The following is an 18,208-nucleotide window of genomic DNA, read 5'->3' on the forward strand; positions in this document are numbered from 1 at the left end:
CCACCTCAGGGCTTTGCTTCCTCCCTGTGAGGCCGGAGGACCAGGGCCTTTGCTCACACACAGGCTGCCCTGCAGCCGAGCTGGGGGAGGGAGGGAATTCGAGGGAGCGTGAGAACTCAGCTGAGCACAGCTTTATTAGATCAGGGGTCAGGGGGTGGCCCCTCCCCGGGCTCAGAGGAGGGAGGCGGGCTTTCACTGGCGACCTCCCTTCCTTCCAGGAAGCCGGGTGACTTCTAGAGGAAAGGGAAGAGAAACAGGCCAGGCGTGAGGGAGGCGGTCTTTGCAGGCTCCCAGGCCCTGTTCCCCTGCCTCCCGCAGCCCAGCTCCAGCGCCCTCTCAGTCCTCCCATCCCCTTCCCTCCTGGCCGCCTACCTGCCAGGCCTCAGCTCAGGGGGACAAGGCTTTGATGAAGGCAAACTGTCCGGGGAGGTAGTAGCTGTGGGGGTCCTCGCCGGCGCGTTCCACCCTGCTGCACTGGGCTTCCTGGGCGTCATCCAGCTCCTGCCAGCACAGGGCCACTCGGGCCGCCCCGTTCCTGCCAACACCTACCGCCCCCACCCCCCCTCCCAGGGAGTGTCTGGGCTGAGCCCAGATCCCCTCCTCACCACGCCCCTCCCCAACCTCTCCATCCAGGCCTCTCCCAAGGCCCAGTCTCTCCCCACCTTAGCAGCCCCCTCCTCACCCGTTGAACCTGCGTCTGTATGGGACAGTGCACCATCCGGCCCAGGACTTGATCCTTTGAGTCCAGCTTGATGCAGGCCAGGCATTTCCGCTTTCTCTGGGGAGGGGGCGTGGGGGCCAGAGAGGAAAGGGGTGAAGGGAGGCGTGCAGCCCTGTGAGGGCGGAACCTGGGGCCAGCCTGCAGTGGGGCCCGTTCCTTTGGCAGGCCAGCTGGGTCCAGGCGCAGCCTAGCTCTGGATTGGGAATTTTCAAAAGTCAGAACTATCCTGCAGTTTTCAAACTGTGTGTGTTTGTGTGTGTGTCTCTGTGTGTGTATGTGTGTGTATTTGTGTGTGTGTATGTGTCTGTGTGTAGGCGGCACTTAGTTTTCAAACTGTGTGAGTTTGTGTGTGTGTGTGTGTATGTGTGTCTGTGTCTGTGTGTGTATGTGTATGTATGTGTGTGTATGTGTGTGTGTTTTTGTGTGTGTATGTGTGTGTGTGTGTAGGCGGCACTTAGTTTTCAAACTGTGTGTGTGTCTCTGTGTGTCTGTCTGTGTCTGACACAGCCAGGTTCTCCCCACCTGGCTTCCACTGTGCTTCCATCTGTTACATTTATTTATGTTTTCTGTTTTCTTGCAAGATTTGAATTGAACACAGGGATCCTGGTGTAAAAGTCCAGAAAAGCACTAGTCTAATCCAGCACTCCTTCAGCAGAGGGAGGTGACTAAGGCCTTGACGAGCCAGCGCAGGAACAGGACTGGGGGTTGGCAGAGGTGGTTGTGCTCCGAGCCCAGGGATCACCCCCATGGCACTGACTTGGCCCCCAAAGTGGCTGACGACAGTCAAGCCCTCTTAGGAGTCAGCCCAGGCCGAGCCATCCTCCCCTTGAAAACTCATGCGAAATGGGAAGTTCACCAGGCCTAAGGTGGGGACCACGGCGTCCTTCCGCCAGTGACCTGCAGCCTGGGTAGACCTGCTCTGGAGCCTGTGTGTCCGTCTTCCTGCCTGTCGCGGCCCCCTCAGCCCACCCACAGCCATCACCGCCATGGGCGCAGGCAGGCAGGCCGGTCAGAGCCATGAAGGCTGCCCCGCCCCAGGGTCTCCAACCTCAGGCTTCTCCAGCTGTGAAGCCCGCCGCCCACTCCTGCCCTGTGCACGCGCCCTGCCGTCAGCTCACCCCATTGGGCTTGACTTTGCAGTCTGCTTTCCTCCAGTCCTTCTTCCGACAGCTCGTCTGCTGGAGCTTGAACTCCAGCCTCACAAACTGCCCGGCCGGGAAGAGCTGCCGACAGACAAGAGAAAGCCCGCGGCCCAGCTGAGCAGGCAGAGCCATTGCGGGTGTGACCTGTCCCTGCTCCCCAGTGGGCAGCAGCACACCCTGGGGCGGGGGCCGGTGGCCTCTCTGGAGAGCTGGGCGGCTTGCTGGGGCCCAAGCATCGGTGCACCTGCTCTCGGTGGAGGGGCACGTTCTGGTCTCTCGATCCCTGTCCCCGCCCTCCCCTCTCTGGGCTGGCGCTCACCGTGTCTGCCGCGTTGTCCACGCTGGTCACCTGGAAGGCCCACAGCACGGGCGGATGCTTGTGGAACTCCTCCAGGGCCACCTGCAGGCCCCGGTGCTGGGCCGTCGTGAGCTCCGCCCTGCCCAAGCCCATGGTGCCCAGCCCCAGGGCCAGCGGGAGCAGCAGCTGCCACATGGCTTCACCTCCGTCTCTCGGACCCTGCGGAGGGCTGTGTGTGGGTCCAGAGGAGGAGCCACCGCTCCTGGGCCCTGTGGTTCTGGGGCCCCATCTGGTGGGCTCTGAGCAGAGGTGGGGGGACACGGAGTGGCCCTGCAGACCCCTATCCCCACCCCCTGGTGTTCCCCTGGCCCGTCCCTCTCCTCCCACCCGGCCCCACTGTTCCCAAGCCCGGCCCAGGTTGGCCCTGTCCGAGGTAGGTGCTGGGTCCGCTCCAGTCCTTGGGCCAGCAGTTGGGGAGCAGGGTCTGCTCCCGCCTCCACCTCCCCCCCCTCCACCCCCGGTTTTCTGGTCCACAAGGCTCCAGCCCCCGGATCCTCACCATCCGGGGCCCAAAACTGGGGGTGGGGTGGGAAGGAATGGAGGCTGGCTGGAGGCTAAATATTTTGGGGAGGACCTAAACACGTGGGAGGGGCCCAGGGCGGGTGGGCTTTAGGAGCCCACTTAACCCTCACTGTGCTGAAAGAGCCCGTTGCCATCGGCCCCACCGCCTCCGCCCGCCCCCCCACCCCACTACCTCCAGAAAATGGGGGTCCCTCCTCCGCCCCACCTCCTCTGTCTTCTTAGGCAGAGTGTTTCTCCCTTGCCTTGTTCTTTTCTGGAGCCTTCCTCTCCCAGCCCGCCAACCCCGCACCTCAATCCGTGAGACTGGGGTTGGGGGCGCCTGAGGGCCAGACCCTCCCCGAGAACTCTGCCCGAGAGCAGCCTCCAGAGGACCAGAAAGCCCCAGGTGTGGAGACCCAGGTCCCGCCGGGCAAAGGTGCCAAGCCGTCGCCTCGAAGACAGGACAGGGCTCGCAGAGCAGCCAACAAACGCCGGCCTCCGGAGCTGCGCCCTTTACCCTCCCCGCGCTCCCCCCCGCACTCCTCTCGCGCGCCTCGAGGTCTCCCCTCTCCTCCTCCCCCGCGCCTCGGGGTCTCCCCTCTTCCCCTTTCCCGCGCCTCGGGGTCTCCTCTCCTCTCCCGCGCCTCGGGGTCTCCCCTCTTCCCCTCTCCCGCTCCTCGGGGTCTCCCCTCCTCACCTCCTCTGCTGCGCCTCGGGGTCTCCGCTGCGGCCCCGGCCTCTTCCCAGCACCCGTCAGGCTCCCCCGGCGGCGCGCCCGTCTCCTCCCACCTCCTCCTGGGCCCCCTCCAGCGCCCCGCGGCTCCTCCCCGCCCGCCGGGACCGGCCTTGGCCGACGGCCCTCCCGGGATTCCCCTCCTCATCCCCGCCCTGCGCTGTCCCGCCCTGCCCTCCCGTCCCCTCCCAGCGGGCTGCCCCAGCCCGGGCGCTGCCCTGCCCCCAGGAACAGGGCGACCCCTTCCCCTCAGGCCCCTCCAGGCCGTCCCCAAGACACTCATTCCAGAAAATTCTATCCAGAAATCCAGACGTCCTCAAACCCCAGGAGACTTCGACGAGTCATTTGAACCGTCCCCCTGCAGCCTGGAACCACACTGAGAAGGAAGGGGGTCTCCAACACCAGCAAACACGTCAGGCTTGAAGGATCACATCCCATCTGTGGTGGCAATGGTCTCCCAGGGTCTCACATGTGGGTGGAGGGCACGTGGTGGGGTTCCGAAGGCTGCTGGGGGGTCAGGGGAAAACAGGCTCAGCTCCTGCTCAGTTCAGTTCGGTTTAGTCGCTCAGTCGTGTTCGACTCTGCGACCCCATGAATCGCAGCACACCAGGCCTCCCTGTCCATCACCAACTCCCAGAGTTCACTCAGACTGAGGTCCATCGAGTCAGTGATGCCATCCAGCCATCTCATCCTCTGTCATCCCCTTCTCCTCCTGCCCCCAATCCCTCCCAGCATCAGAGTCTTTTCCAATGAGTCAACTCTTCTCATGAGGTGGTCAAAGTACTGGAGTTTCAGCTTTAGCATCATTCCTTCCAAAGAAATCCCAGGGCTGATCTCCTTTAAAATGGATTCTCCTTCAAAATGGTTGGATTTCCTTGCAGTCCAAGGGACTCTCGAGAGTCTTCTCCAACACCACAGTTCAAAAGCGTCAATTCTTCGGCACTCAGCCTTCTTCACAGTCCAACTCTCACAATCCATACATGCTGCTCCTGAGCAAATAAGAACAAGCCCTGGGACTTGGTGTGTCAGCCACCAGGACCGCTGCTACCTAAGTCCCGGGCCCTCTGCCCATTGCCCACGGAGAGCGAGTGAAAGCCGCTCAGTCGTGAGCAACTCTGCAACGTCCATGGAATTCTCCAGGCCTAATACTGGAGCTGTTTCCTTCTCCAGGGGATCTTCCCAACCCAGGGATCAAACCAGGGTCTCTTGCATTGCAGGCAGATTCTTTACCAGATGAGCCACCAGGGAAGCCCGCATGGAGACGACCTGGTTTAACCACCAGGACCCCTGCATCTTCTGCTCCCTTCTCTGCGATGTGGGGGCCAGAGGCCCTCCCACTAGGGGGTTGTTTGGAGGATTAAACAGGGAGATGTATGGAGAGGGACGGATGACCCGCCTGTGGACCCCTCCCCAGGCACCCCTGGCAGGATTCTCCACGTGGAGCCCAGAGCTTCCTTTGCAATGTCCCCTGGGGGTGCCAGAAAGATCCTCGCCTTCAATTAGCCAGTATTGGGGGCTGAAATCCCACCTTGGACATTTTAGTCCCATCTGTGAGTTGTCAGCAATCACTAAGCAGAGATGAGAGCTGGGGGTCTTTGTTCTCCAGGAACTTCCTCTGGGCCTAGAGAAACAGCAGGGCCATGTGCTGGGGGAGGCCCAGGAAGTGGGTGACCAGAGAAAAGTTCTAAGACAAGGTGGACTTGCGCTGAGGAAGGCAGGAAAGTGACCCTGCTTTCAGCTGGGGCTGCCTCAGGCCTGGGGCGAGCGAGGAGGGCTGGAGCAGGCAGCGGGCAAGGCAGGAGAGGGGGCCAGGCGCAAACACAGGAAGGTCACTCAGCCAGACAGAATGGCCTGTGGGCGAAAGGAGCGTGAGTGGCGGGCAGCACAAGGCTGATGAGGGCGGGGCTGCCATGCCCTCCTCCAGAGGATCTTCCCGACCCAGGGATCGACCCCGCACCCTTGTCTCCTGCATAGGCAGGCAGGTTCTTTACCACCAGCACTGCCCGGGAAGCCCCGTTACTGTTCAGTTCAGTTCAGGGGTTACTCAGGGTACAATCATGAGCTCAGCGTCAGGTGACCCAGGCGAGCAGCGACAGTGCTTAGCTGTTTACTGGTGGTTAATGATCTTCCCGGACATCACAGTTGCAAGCAGAAATTCACATATCCGGGTCCTTCTGACAAAGATTTCAAAATGTGCCCAGTTGCTCAGTTGTGTCCGACTCTTGGCGGCCGCGTGGACTGTAGCCCACCAGCCTCCTTTGCCCATGGAATTTTCCAGGCAAGAATACTGGAGTGGGTTGCCATTTCCTCCTCCAGGGGATCTTCCCTACTCAGGGATTGAACGCACGTCTCTTACATCCCATGCATTGGCAGGTGGATTCTTTACCACTAGTGCCTCCTGGAAAGTCCTTGGTTATAGGAGTGTTATGTTGGTGAGAAAACCTACAGTAATTTAAAATTTTTGATTGTTGAATATCTGGTTAAAATTATTTTTGAGATTTTTTTTTTTTTTTTGCATTGCCACATGGCATGTGGCATCCTAGCTCTCTGACCAGGGCTTGAACCCATGACCCCTGCACTGGAAGTGCAGAGTCTTAACCCCTGGACCCCCAGGGAAGTCTCAATGTTCTTTTAGTTTCAGGAAAATATTGGTACATGTTTGCTCATGCTAAGTCACTTTAGTCGTGTTTGTGACCCTATGGACTGTAGACCCCCAGGCTTCTCTGTCCATGGGGATTCTCCCAGCAAGAATATGGGAATGGGTTGCCATGCCCTCCTCCAGAGGATCTTCCCGACCCGGGGATTGAACCCTCATCTCTTGTCTCCTGCATTAGCAGGCGGGTTCTTTACCACTAGCGCCACCTGGGGACGTCTCATTACTGAAAACCTTAGTAAAACCCTTCCATGACTCAAGCAATGAGTGTTGGCAAAAAAAAAACTTGTTCATTGTCTTCTACTTCTTTCAACAGTCTCATAAACCAGTGATGTTTCATGGCATTTGCCCTTAAATACTAAATGATTTTAACTGTAACCATGACACTTGCATAGAGCCTGCTCAGAAAAGTGAACACAAATATTATCAATATTCAGGGGAATGAAGCAACACGGGAAACATTGGTCTCTTGTTTTAAAACTCCAAGACCTCAGCCACACTGGCCACATGTCAAGTGCTCATCACGAACGACGTGTGTCTACCTGTGCTCACACATGCGTAGAATGTTTCTAGAAGGAGAAGCAAAACACTGTGGCAGTGGTTGCCTCTGAGGAGAGGAGCTGTCTGGCTCTGAGAGGGGAAAGAGGAAGGAGAGAGGAAAACAAAACAGCACGCCCTTTGTATCTGTACAGTCTCATACCGTCCGGGTAATTTGTTGATTGCAGTGTAAAAGTAATGTTTTTTAAGTTTAAAAATCAAAAAGCAAATAGAGTTGTTGAAAACTCACTCTGGCCAGCATGTGGAGGGGAGACAAGAGGGGAGACAAGTTCAGGTGCAGGACGCCCTCAGTAGGAGAGAGACAATGGAAGCAGGTAATGAACGTGGCAGAAACCAGGGTGGTGAAGATGGAGACAAACAGACGGGTAAGAGGAGGTTAAATCCTTCACCTTTATTTACCGTGTGCACTAATTTCTGATCCAGTTATGTGTAATCTGCTTTTCATCAGGCTATTATGTTTTATTGTGATCCACACAGTCAAAGGCTTTGGCATAGTCAATAAAGCAGAAATAGATGTTTTTCTGGAACTCTCTTGCTTTTTCCAAAGCCTTTGACTGTGTGAATCACAATAAACTGTGGAGAATTCTTCAAGAGATGGGAATACCAGACCACCTGACCTGCCTCCTGAGAAATTTGTATGCAGGTCAGGAAGCAACAGTTAGAACTGGACAAGGAACAACAGACTGGTTCCAAATAGGAAAAGGAGTACGTCAAGGCTGTATATTGTCACCCTGTTTATTTAACTTATATGCAGAGTACATCATGAGAAACGCTGGACTAGAAGAAACACAAGCTGGAATCAAGATTGCCGGGAGAAGTATCAATAACCTCAGATATGCAGATGACATCACCCTTATGGCAGAAAGTGAAGAGGAACCAAAAAGCCTCTTGATGAAAGTGAAAGTGGAGAGTGAAAAAGTTGGCTTAAAACTCAACATTCAGAAAACGATCATGGCATCTGGTCCCACCACTTCATGGGAAATAGATGAGGAAACAGTGGAAACAGTGTCAGACTTTATTTTTCTGGGCTCCAAAATCACTACAGATGGTGACTGCAGCCATGAAATTAAAAGACGCTTACTCCTTGGAAGGAAAGTTATGACCAACCTAGATAGCATATTCAAAAGCAGAGACATTACTTTGCCAACAAAGGTTCATCTAGTCAAGGCTATGGTTTTTCCTGTGGTCATGTATGGATGTGAGAGTTGGACTGTGAAGAAGGCTGAGTGCCAAAGAATTGATGCTTTTGAACTGTGGTGTTGGAGAAGACTCTTGCGAGTCCCTTGGACTGCAAGGAGATCCAACTAGTCCATTCTGAAGGAGATCAGCCCTGGGATTTCTTTGGAAGGAATGATGCTAAAGCTGAAACTCCAGTACTTTGGCCACCTCATGCGAAGAGTTGACTCATTGGAAAAGACTCTGATGCTGGGAGGGATTGGGGGCAGGAGGAGAAGGGGATGACAGAGGATGAGATGGCTGTATGGCATCACTGACTCGATGGACGTGAGTCTCAGTGAGCTCCGGGAGTTGGTGATGGACAGGGAGGCCTGGTGTGCTGTGATTCATGGGGTTGCAAAGAGTCGGACACGACTGAACGACTGATCTGATCTGATTATGTTTTAAGTTCCATTAAAATTTTTCTGGACGTTCTATTTTCTTCTTTTTCAAATCTTCCTATTCCTTTAGGCTGCTCTTTTGGGCTTATTGGCCATTCATATACCTTCTTTGGGAGAAGGCAATGGCAACCCATTCCAGTGTTCTTGCCTGGAGAATCCCAGGGACGGGGGAGCCTGGTGGGCTGCCGTCTATGGGGTAGCACAGAGTCGGACACGACTGAAGTGACTTCGCAGCAGTAGTAGCAGTATATCTTCTTTGGAGAAATGACTGTTAACTCCTTTGACCATATTTTAACTTGTCTGTTTGTTGTTGAGTTGTTGGAATTATTTATATGTCCTGCACGTTAACCCCTCGTCAGATATATGATTTGCAAATACTTTCTCCCACTCTATGGGCTGCTGTTCTACTTTGTTTGTAGTGTCCATAAGCTTTACATTTTCCTGAAGTTCAGCTTATCTACTTATTGCTTCTTTGCTCAGTTGCTCTGTATAGAATTTCCAGTATTTTGTTGACTAGAAGAGGTAAAAGCAGACATTCTTTCCCTTGTTCCTGATCTTAAAGGAGAAGATTTCAGCTATTTTTGTCATTTGAGTATTATGTTCACTATGTGTTTCTTATGTATGGTTTTTACTAAGGAGATAATTTCCTTCTATTACTGGTTTGTTGAGTGGTTTTATCATGAAAGGGTACTGAATTTTGTCACATGCTTTTCCTGTTTCAGTTGAAAAAAAATTTTTTTTCCCCTGCACTGTGAGGCTTGTGGGATGTCAGTTCCCCGAGCAGGGATTGAACCTGTGGTCTCCACAGTGAAAACACAGAGTCCTACCCACTGGACTTCCAGGGGATTCCCTATGTGGTTTTTCCCTTCATTCTGTTAATATGGTTTTTACATTGATGAATTTTCATATGTTGAAGTATTGGGTGGGTCAAGAAATTTGTTCATTTTTTCCCCCTTATAAGCTAGTTCTAAGAGCACTGAATTGTTTTTAACTTTGTTTGAAACAATTTTGTTAGGCTGTATTGTGATAGCTGTCTTATCAGCATGCATTTAAAAAAGAAACTTACCAAAATTGGTGAATTTTTGTGTAGCCATCTTAATATGGAAGATGGAAGAAAAGAAGCAATATTTTTGGTGTATTATGCTTTATTATTATTTCAAGAAAGGTAAAAATGCAAAAATAAAAGATTTGTGCAGTGTATGGAGAAGGTGCTGTGACTGATTGAAAGTGTCAACAGTGGTTTGCAAAGTTTTATACAGGACAATGCTCCCTGGTCAGGTAGGTCAGTTGATATTGATACTGATAAATCAAGACATTGATTGAGAGCAATCAACGTTATACATCTTGGGAGATACCCGACATACTTGAAATATGCAAACCAAGCGCTGAAAATCACTTGCACCAGCTTGGTGATGTTCATTCACTGCTTTGATGTTTGGCTTCCATGTTAAGCAGAAAAAAACCTTCTTGACTGTATTTCCACATGCGATTCTGTACTTAAATGTAAATGTTCCACTTTAAAACAAATTCTGACAGGCAATGAAAAGTGGATACTGTACAATAATGTGGAACAGAAGAGATCGTGGGGCAAGTGAGATAAACTACCACCAACCATACCAAAGGCCAGTCTTCATCCAGAGAAGGTGTGTTGTGTGTATGGTGGGATTGCAAGGGAATCTTCTATTATGAGCTCATTCCAGAAAACCGATTAATTCCAGTAAGTACTATTCCCAGTTAGACCAACTGAAAGAAAAGCGTCTGGAATAAGTCAGCACAAAATGCTGACTTCCATCAGGGGAACTCAAGACTGCGTGTTTCTTTGATGACAAGGCAAACACTGTTACAGTTTGGCTGGGAAGTTCTGATTCACCCACCGTATTCACCAGACATTTCACTTTCAGATTTCCATTTATTTCAGTCTTTACAAAATTCTGTTAATGGAAAAAACTTCAATTCCCTGAAAGACTGTAAAAAATCACCTGGAGCAGTTCTTTGTTCAAAAAGATGAAAAGTTTTGGGAAGATGGAATAATGAAGTTGCCTGAAAAATGGCAGAAGATAGCGGAAAAAAATGATTCCACCACCATTTTGGTGAATATGTTGTTCAATAAAGTGGTTGGTAAAAATGAAAAATGTGTCTTTTATTTTTACTTAAAAACCGAAGAAACTTTTTGGCCAAGCCAATATTTTTGCATTCCAAGAATAAATCTCACTTGGTCATGATGTATAATCCTTTTAATAGCTGCTGAATTTTGTTTGCTAATATTTTGTTGAGCTTTTTCTTTTGCATCAGTGTTCATGAGGGATATTGGTCTATAGGTTTCTTATAGTTTTTTTTTTCCTTCCTGGCTTTGGTATCAAGGCAATGCTGCCTTCATAGAATTATTTAGGAAGTGTTCCCTCTTCTTCAATATTTCGGAAAAGTATGAGTAATAACTCATATTACTTCTTTAAATGTTTGATAAAATTCACCAGTGAAGCCATCTCATCCTGAACTCTTTGTTGGGATAATTTTGATTACTGACTTAATCTTCTTGCTAGTTATAGGTTTAATCAGATTTTTTATTTCTTTGTGATTTACTTTTGGTAGGTTTTGTGTTTCTAGAAATCTGTCCATTTCATCTAAGTTATCCAATTTGTTGGCATACAATTGTTCATAGTAATCTCATAATACTTTCTATTTCTGGACAATCAGTAGTAATGTCTCTACTTTCATATCTGATTTTAGTAATGTGAGAGATATTCTTGACTTTATCTTTTAAACATTTCATTGTGCTTTTAAGTTAAAATTTCATTTGTGTTTTTTAGCATCCAAAACTCTTTCCTATTTAAAAATACCATCCTGTAATGATAGTATTTCTTTATAAAAGTTCCATCTGCTCATTATTTCAGTTCATAGTTTTGGTCTTTCATGTCAAAAGCATTCCTCAAATGAAAGTTTTTTGGGAAATTTGAGGCCTTGTCGACTGGTGGGCTGCCCTATAGGATAATCAGGTGGTAAGCCTGAATTTTTATTATTGTTTGAACGATTCCCAGTATTGGAATTATTCATAGGTCTTTTCTTTGTAGCCATCCAATTTTTCCAAAAAAGAGTCCTCTGAGTTTTTGCGTGTGGCTGGGGTCGCCGGCTGGTTGTGTTCTGGGTGCCCGGGGGGGTCAGGGGCTGAGGGCCGTCATTGGCACAGGGACTCTGACTTGCCCTTTCCCCTCTCATTTGGGCCACTCACCTGATTCTGAGCACCCTGTGGTCCTTGTCACTCCGTGTCCTCTGCCTGCCTTTTGTCTGTGGAAAACTTTAGTCAAAGAATAAGTTTAATCAGATAAGAGAGATGTGGAAACGAAGACAGTCCGAGGAGACTAAATAATACTAATGTAGTTGTTAAGCACAGTCAAGGACCTTGAGTTCTCAAGGGCTATAGATAATATTCTGAGTCATATCCTGTGAGCTGTCTGATGGATACCAAAACCCCAGGTGGAGAAGTTAACTACACAAAGACCAGACTGTACCCACAACGTAAGCTGCCACAATTCTGAGAACTGGCCTCAAAGAAATGGGAACCAATGGACCCTGGAACTGAAGATTAACTGGACCTAAAGAGGACACTGATCAGACCACCGAGGACCAATTTGAAGAAGACTGCCAGAGCTGACGGTGCTGTTTCTGCTTGTAGTTCCTCCCCCCCGCCGCCTCACTGCCTCTGCTGTCTATAAAAGCTCTTGCCCCACTGATTGCCAGTGGGGGGATGTCAGCCTTTGGACAGGCGTCCGCCACTCTCTCCCCCCAGTTGCCAGCATCTGAAATAAAGCAAACTTTCCTTTCCCCCAACCTGGCCTGTTTATTGGCTTTTGTGCAGTGAGCAGCTGGACCTCGAACACTTCTCTAGGTACCAATTCTATTTTTACAGAGCAAAGCCTCCAGTCTGCGGCAGAGTCTAGGTCCTATAACTTGGTGCTATGCACTCGACCTGATATTTTGAAAAGCCAAGTTTTTGTCTGTGACTCTATAATCAGGTATCTTTGTGATAGAAAGAACAAGGCTTGGATGGATAAGCTGAAAAAATAAAAATCTCCTGCTTGAGAATAAATGTATGGAAGGATAAGAAATCAGGGGGCCATTCTTAATGTTTTCACGTGGCTGGAGACGAAAACTGGATTTTAATCAGTGGATGCACCTTCCATAAATGTAACCTACCATTATGATGACTCTTTCAGGGAAATTCAGCAAACTGATTGCACCTTTATCAAGTGCATTTAAAAAGTCAGCTTGATGAGTGCGAAATATTTTCCTAAATCAAAATGGTCAGGAGGTTGTTCGTCCAAAAGTTCCCAATGAGCCCGTTAAACGCACCCAAGAATCTACCACTAGAGGGCGATGGTGAGCACAAGCTAGGTCTGCACTTTAAAAGAGTTCCCTATATTTTTCAAATAACAAGGCTGTGGAATTATTTTCCCTACATCCTTGCAGTAGCCTATCATTGCGTTTTGCTGCCGGGTTTTCTGGGAAAGATTGAAGGCGGGAGAAGAAGGGGACGACAGAGGATGAGATGGTTGGATGGCATCACTGACTCGATGGACGTGAGTTTGAGTGAACTCCAGGAGTTGGTGATGGACAGGGAGGCCTGGCGTGCTGTGATTCATGGGGTCACAAAGAGTCGGACACGACTGAGCGACTGAACTGAACGAAACTGAACTTAACCCTAAGGACTTCTCATAACTCCATCTGACTCATAAACCATGCCAATCTGTTGCAATGATTTTGTATATGACTTTCTGTTATGTATATAGATATAACCTGTCTGTTATGACTGTAAAGGGGCACACAGCAAGGATAATATTGTAAGCAGCATCTTGGTGAGTGAAAAACACTTAGGGTACTTGAGATGCTGTGAAATGCAATACTTTTCAAGTGTTCTTTTTTTAATGGAGCTAAAGCTTGCTTTATTCATTTAATTTTAAATTTATTTATTTTTTAATTGAAGGATAATTGCTTTACGGAATTGTGTTGGTTTCTACCAAACAACGAAAATCAGTCAAGTGTTCTTTTTAAAATGAATTTTACTTGGTATATTATTTATTGAATGTAGTAATTTAATGCTGATAGAATGTTACCATGTAGTAATGCAACATGTTACAGTGTTTTAATGTCTAATAACATCTCCAAAATAAGCCTTATTAAATCCTGATAAGGGGAAACTTCCTTCTCATGTTTTGAGACAGAGAAGGCAAACAAGTTCTGAGACTATCAGAGATTTCTCTGGCCAGCTCCAGAGGCACCAAATTTATCTGTGACCCAGATTTGATCTGGAGCTGAGCGGAAGGATGCCAAGTTGAAGCCAAGTTTACACTCTGATTCCTCTGACTCAAGTGGCTTTATTCAAAAGGAGCTGAGTAGGAATGAGCTGAGGTTAGAGGCAACATTTTTGTTATTTGGTCTGAAAGTCCAATACTTTGGGCACCTCATGCAAAGAGTTGACTCACTGGAAAAGACCCTGATGCTGGGAGGGATTGGGGGCAGGAGGAGAAGGGGACGACAGAGGATGAGATGGCTGGATGGCATCACCGACTCGATGCACATGAGTTTGAGTGAACTCCAGGAGTTGGTGATGGACAGGGAGGCCTGGCGTGCTGCAATTCATGGGGTCACAAAGAGTCGGACACGACTGAGCGACTGAACTGAACTGAACTGAAATAGGCACAGATGGCATATTCATAAACAGCAGTATGTGGCATTCACAGGAAACAAAACACTTGAAAATACACCTGCCTTTCTAAGTTGCAGGCCTCCCAGACGATTGTCTTGTGCTTCTGAAATGGAGCAGGACCCTGTAGTCCTTCCTCCCCACAGTCCTCTGCCTGCCTTTTGTCTGCAGAAAACTTTAGTCAAAGAACAAGTTGAACCAGAGAAATGAGAACATACACAAACAAAGGAAAACAGTCAAAGGAGACCAAGTAATAATAATAATAATGTAGTCACTAAGCATAATTGATGACCTTTAGTTCTTTCTCAAGGACTCTCTGAGCATATCCTGGGAGCTGTCTTATAGATACCAAAACAACAGGTGGAGAAGTTAACTACACGATGTCCAGACTGTACAGAAGCTGCCACGATTCCGAGAACTGGCCGCCAAGAAATGGGAACAAATGGGCCCTGGACCTAAAGATTAACTGGACCTAAAACAACCAAGATGATGCAGGTCAGACCACCAGTGACCAATTTGAAGATGACTGTCAGAGCTGACTGTTCTGTTCCTGCATGTAGCCCCCTCCTTCTGTTACCAGAGGGAGCCAGGAGTCGGCCTTTGGACAGACGTCCGCCCTCCCCTGCCCCCAGTTGCCAGCATCTGAAATAAAGCAAACTTTCCTTTCCACCAGCCTGGGCTGTTTATTGGCTTTTGAGCAGTGAGCATCCAGAAGGTCACACACACTCTTTTGGTAACTCTTCCAAATCAAGCTTGGCTTTAAGCTACCCACTCCACTATTCTGGCCTGGAGAATTGTATGGACTATTATAGTCCATGAGGTCACAAAGAGTCAGACATGACTGAGCGACCTTCACGTTCACGTTCAAGCCAAGAATGGATACACCCCGGCCTCTGAATCCATCTTTTGAATTTAGTTGAAGACAGAGCCTGATGCCAGTCTGCAATAGAAAAAGACATAGATAAGGGACTTCCCTGCTGGTCCAGTGGTTAGGACTCTGAACTCCCAATGCAGGGGGCACAGGTTTTATGCCTGGTTAGGGAACTAAGATCCCGCAGGCTACTTGGTGCTGCCAGAAAAAACAAACAAAACCAAACCAGATATAGATGAGATTTGACAGTGAAAGCACGAAAATGTCAATTTCTAGAGGAAATCAAGTACTTTCTCTCTTGGCTGAGACACCAAGGTGATTGATTCATGGCAGCTCCTCCTGGCAATGTGTGATGCCTGGACCAGACCCCTAACTGGGGGTAATAGTGGTCGCCAGGGTGTGGAGCACCCTCCTCCCCGCTGAATGGGTGACTCTGGCCACTTTCATCCCCCTTGGAGCCAGAGGTTCTTCAATGATTCCTGCCCTCCAGTTACTCTGCAATAATGTTCCAGATAAAACAGTACATTCACAGCACCGCTACCAACAATCAGAGCCCTTCCAGTGGGAAAGCTACAAACTGAAGTTTTCTCCCAGGTTCCTTGTTCTTTGCCTCACTCACATACTGATTGGAATTTTTCTGCAAGAAAAAAAAAGTGTGTTTTTTTTTTTTTCCTCTCTCACTAAAAGTTCTGTCCAACTCCATCGACTGCTTAGCAAGCAGTAGCCAAGGGAGGAGGTTTGAAGGTCACTGGTTGACAGCTGGGGGTGCTCTTTGGCTGCTCCGAGTGGTCTAATTAAACTCGCCTCACCATGGAGTTGAGAACTCACATTTCCTCTTTCATTTGGTCCACAAACACTCATGGAGTGCCTGCCAGGGGCTGGCACCTTTCTAGGGGCTGGCTGTCTAGAGGATTCTCTGGTGGCTCAGATGGTTAAGAATCTGCCTGCTGAGCAGGAAACCCGGGTTCAATCCCTGGGTGGGTAAGATCCCCTGGAGAAGGGAATGGCAACCCCCTCCAGAATGCTTGCCTGGAGAATCCCATGGACAGAGGAGCCTGGAGGGCAAAGAATCGGACCTGACTGAGCGACTAACACTTTCACTTTCACTTTTCATGTAGTGCATAAAAAAGGTCAAATCCCTGACTTCATGTGGTTTATATTGTGCTGGGTAACTAAACAAGAGTTATTCAACTGAAGTGAGTGAGTGAAGTTGCTCAGTCGTGTCTGACTCTTTGTGACCCCATGTAGCCCACCAGGCTCCTCTGTCCTTCCTGGATCTTCCTGACCCAGGGAACGAACCCAGGTCTCCTGCTTTGTAGGCAGATGTTTTACCGTCTGAGCCACCAGGGAAGACCCCTATTTAACTGAACACATGTCCAAATAATGTCAGGTAGGTGATCAAACCTATGAGAGCAATAAAACTGAGTAGGGGGCTAGAAGGGGATGGGGTGGGAGTGGGTGGTGGGCTGAATCAGGGCTCTAATCCCTTCCCAGACCCTAATCCCTGCCCAACCCTAATCTCTACAACCTGGGAATGTTACTTCCTATGGCAAAAAGGAGGTGGCTATGCGGGCGCAGGAGGGCCTAAAGGAGCTATCCCACGTTGAAGGTCAGGAAGGGCAGCAGTGAGGAGATACCCCTCGTCCAAGATAAGGAGCAGCGGCTGCGGTTTTCTGGAGCAGCTGTGAAGAGATACCCCACACCCAAGGTAAGAGAAACCCAAGTAAGATGGTAGGTGTTGCAAGAGGGCATCAGAGGGCAGACACACTGAAACCATACTCACAGAAAACTAGTCAATCTAATCACACTAGGGCCACAGCCTTGTCTAACTCAAAGAAACTAAGCCATGCCTGTGGGGCAACCCAAGACGGGTGGGTCATGGTGGAGAGATCTGACAGAATGTGGTCCACTGGAGAAGGGAATGGCAAACCACTTCAGTATTCTTGCCTTGAGAACCCCATGAACAGTATGAAAAGGCAAAATAATAGGATACTGAAAGAGGAACTCCCCAGGTCAGTAGGGGCCCAATATGCTACTGGAGATCAGTAGAGAAATAACTCCAGAAAGAATGAAGGGATGGAGCCAAAGCAAAAGCCATACCCAGCTGTGGATGTGACTGGTGATAGAAGCAGGGTCCGATGCTGTAAAGAGCAATATTGCATAGGAACCTGGAATGTCAGGTCCATGAATCAGGGCAAATTGGAAGTGGTCAAACAAGAGATGGCAAGAGTGAATGTCGACATTCTAGGAATCAGCAAACTCATATGGACTGGAATGGGTGAATTTAACTCAGATGACCATTATATCTACTACTGCAGGCAGAAATCCCTCAGAAGAAATGGAGTGGCCCTCATGGTCAACAAAAGAGTCCGAAATGCAGTACTTTGATGCAATCTCAAAAACAACAGAATGATCTCTGTTCATTTCCAAGGCAAACCATTCAAAATCACAGTAATCCAATTCTATGCCCCAACCAGTAACGCTGAAGAAGCTGAAGTTGAACGGTTCTATGGAGACCTACAAGACCTTTTAGAACTAACACTCAAAAAAGATGTCCTTTTCATTATAGGGGACTGGAATGCAAAAATAGGAAGTCAAGAAACACCTGGAGTAACAGGCAAATTTGGCCTTGGAATACGGAATGAAGCAGGGCAAAGACTAATAGAGTTCTGGAACTTGCATCTGAATGCAGAGTTCCAAAGAATAGCAAGAAGAGATAAGAAAGCCTTCCTCAGTGATCAATGCAAAGAAATAGAGGAAAACAACAGAATGGGAAAGACTAGAGATCTCTTCAAGAAAATTAGAGATACCAAGGGAACATTTCATGCAAAGATGGACTCGATAAAGGACAGAAATGGTATGGACCTAAGGGCAGAAGATAGTAAGAAGAGGTGGCAAGAATACACAGAAGAACTGTACAAAAAAGATCTTCACGACCCAGATAATCATGATGGTGTGATTACTCATCTAGAGCCAGACATCCTGGAATGTGAAGTCAAGTGGGCCTTAGAAAGCATCACTACGAACAAAACTAGTGGAGGTGATGGAATTCCAGTTGAGCTATTTCAAATCCTGAAAGATGATGCTGTGAAAGTGCTGCACTCAATAGGCCAGCAAATTTGGAAAACTCAGCAGTGGCCACAGGAATGGAAAAGGTCAGTTTTACGTCCAATCCCAAAGAAAGGCAATGCCAAAGAGCACTCAAACTGCTGCACAATTGCACTCATCTCACAGGCTAGTAAAGTAATGCTCAAAATTCTCCAAGCCAGGCTTCAGCAATATGTGAACCGTGAACTTCCTGATGTTCAAGCTGGTTTTAGAAAAAGCAGAGGAACCAGAGATCAAATTGCCAACATC

General features: G+C 48.8%; 1 protein-coding gene across 3 annotated transcripts; it reads right to left on the reverse strand.

Moving 5' to 3' along the window:
• Positions 1-29: 29 nt before the first annotated feature.
• Positions 30-3,527, reverse strand: RARRES2 (retinoic acid receptor responder 2). Of its 3 annotated transcripts, none has more exons than XM_055591251.1 (6): positions 2,721-2,744; positions 2,183-2,380; positions 1,840-1,944; positions 683-778; positions 373-498; positions 30-233 (listed from the first exon to the last, which is right to left on the reverse strand). In XM_055591251.1, exons 1-5 carry the CDS (start codon positions 2,721-2,723, stop codon positions 388-390), a joined length of 513 nt encoding a protein of 170 aa, XP_055447226.1. In that variant the 5' UTR covers positions 2,724-2,744; the 3' UTR covers positions 30-233; positions 373-387. The 3 variants fall into 3 exon arrangements, with proteins under 3 accessions (XP_055447226.1, XP_055447228.1, XP_055447227.1); XM_055591253.1 differs by lacking the exon at positions 2,721-2,744 and adding an exon at positions 3,033-3,173 and having other exon boundaries at positions 92-233; positions 373-501; XM_055591252.1 differs by lacking the exon at positions 2,721-2,744 and adding an exon at positions 3,420-3,527 and having other exon boundaries at positions 98-233; positions 373-501.
• Positions 3,528-18,208: the final 14,681 nt, after the last annotated feature.

Source organism: Bubalus kerabau, chromosome 8 (genome assembly GCF_029407905.1).
Source record: "Bubalus kerabau isolate K-KA32 ecotype Philippines breed swamp buffalo chromosome 8, PCC_UOA_SB_1v2, whole genome shotgun sequence".
Taxonomy (NCBI): domain Eukaryota; kingdom Metazoa; phylum Chordata; class Mammalia; order Artiodactyla; family Bovidae; genus Bubalus; species Bubalus kerabau.

Coding starts and splice junctions, on each gene's coding strand:
- RARRES2 (XM_055591251.1), bottom strand. Junction 1,945..2,182: donor TGGACAACGCGGCAGACACG/GTGAGCGCCAGC, acceptor GTCTGTCGGCAG/CTCTTCCCGGCCGGGCAGTT. Junction 499..682: donor TACAGACGCAGGTTCAACGG/GTGAGGAGGGGG, acceptor TGCTGGCAGGAG/CTGGATGACGCCCAGGAAGC.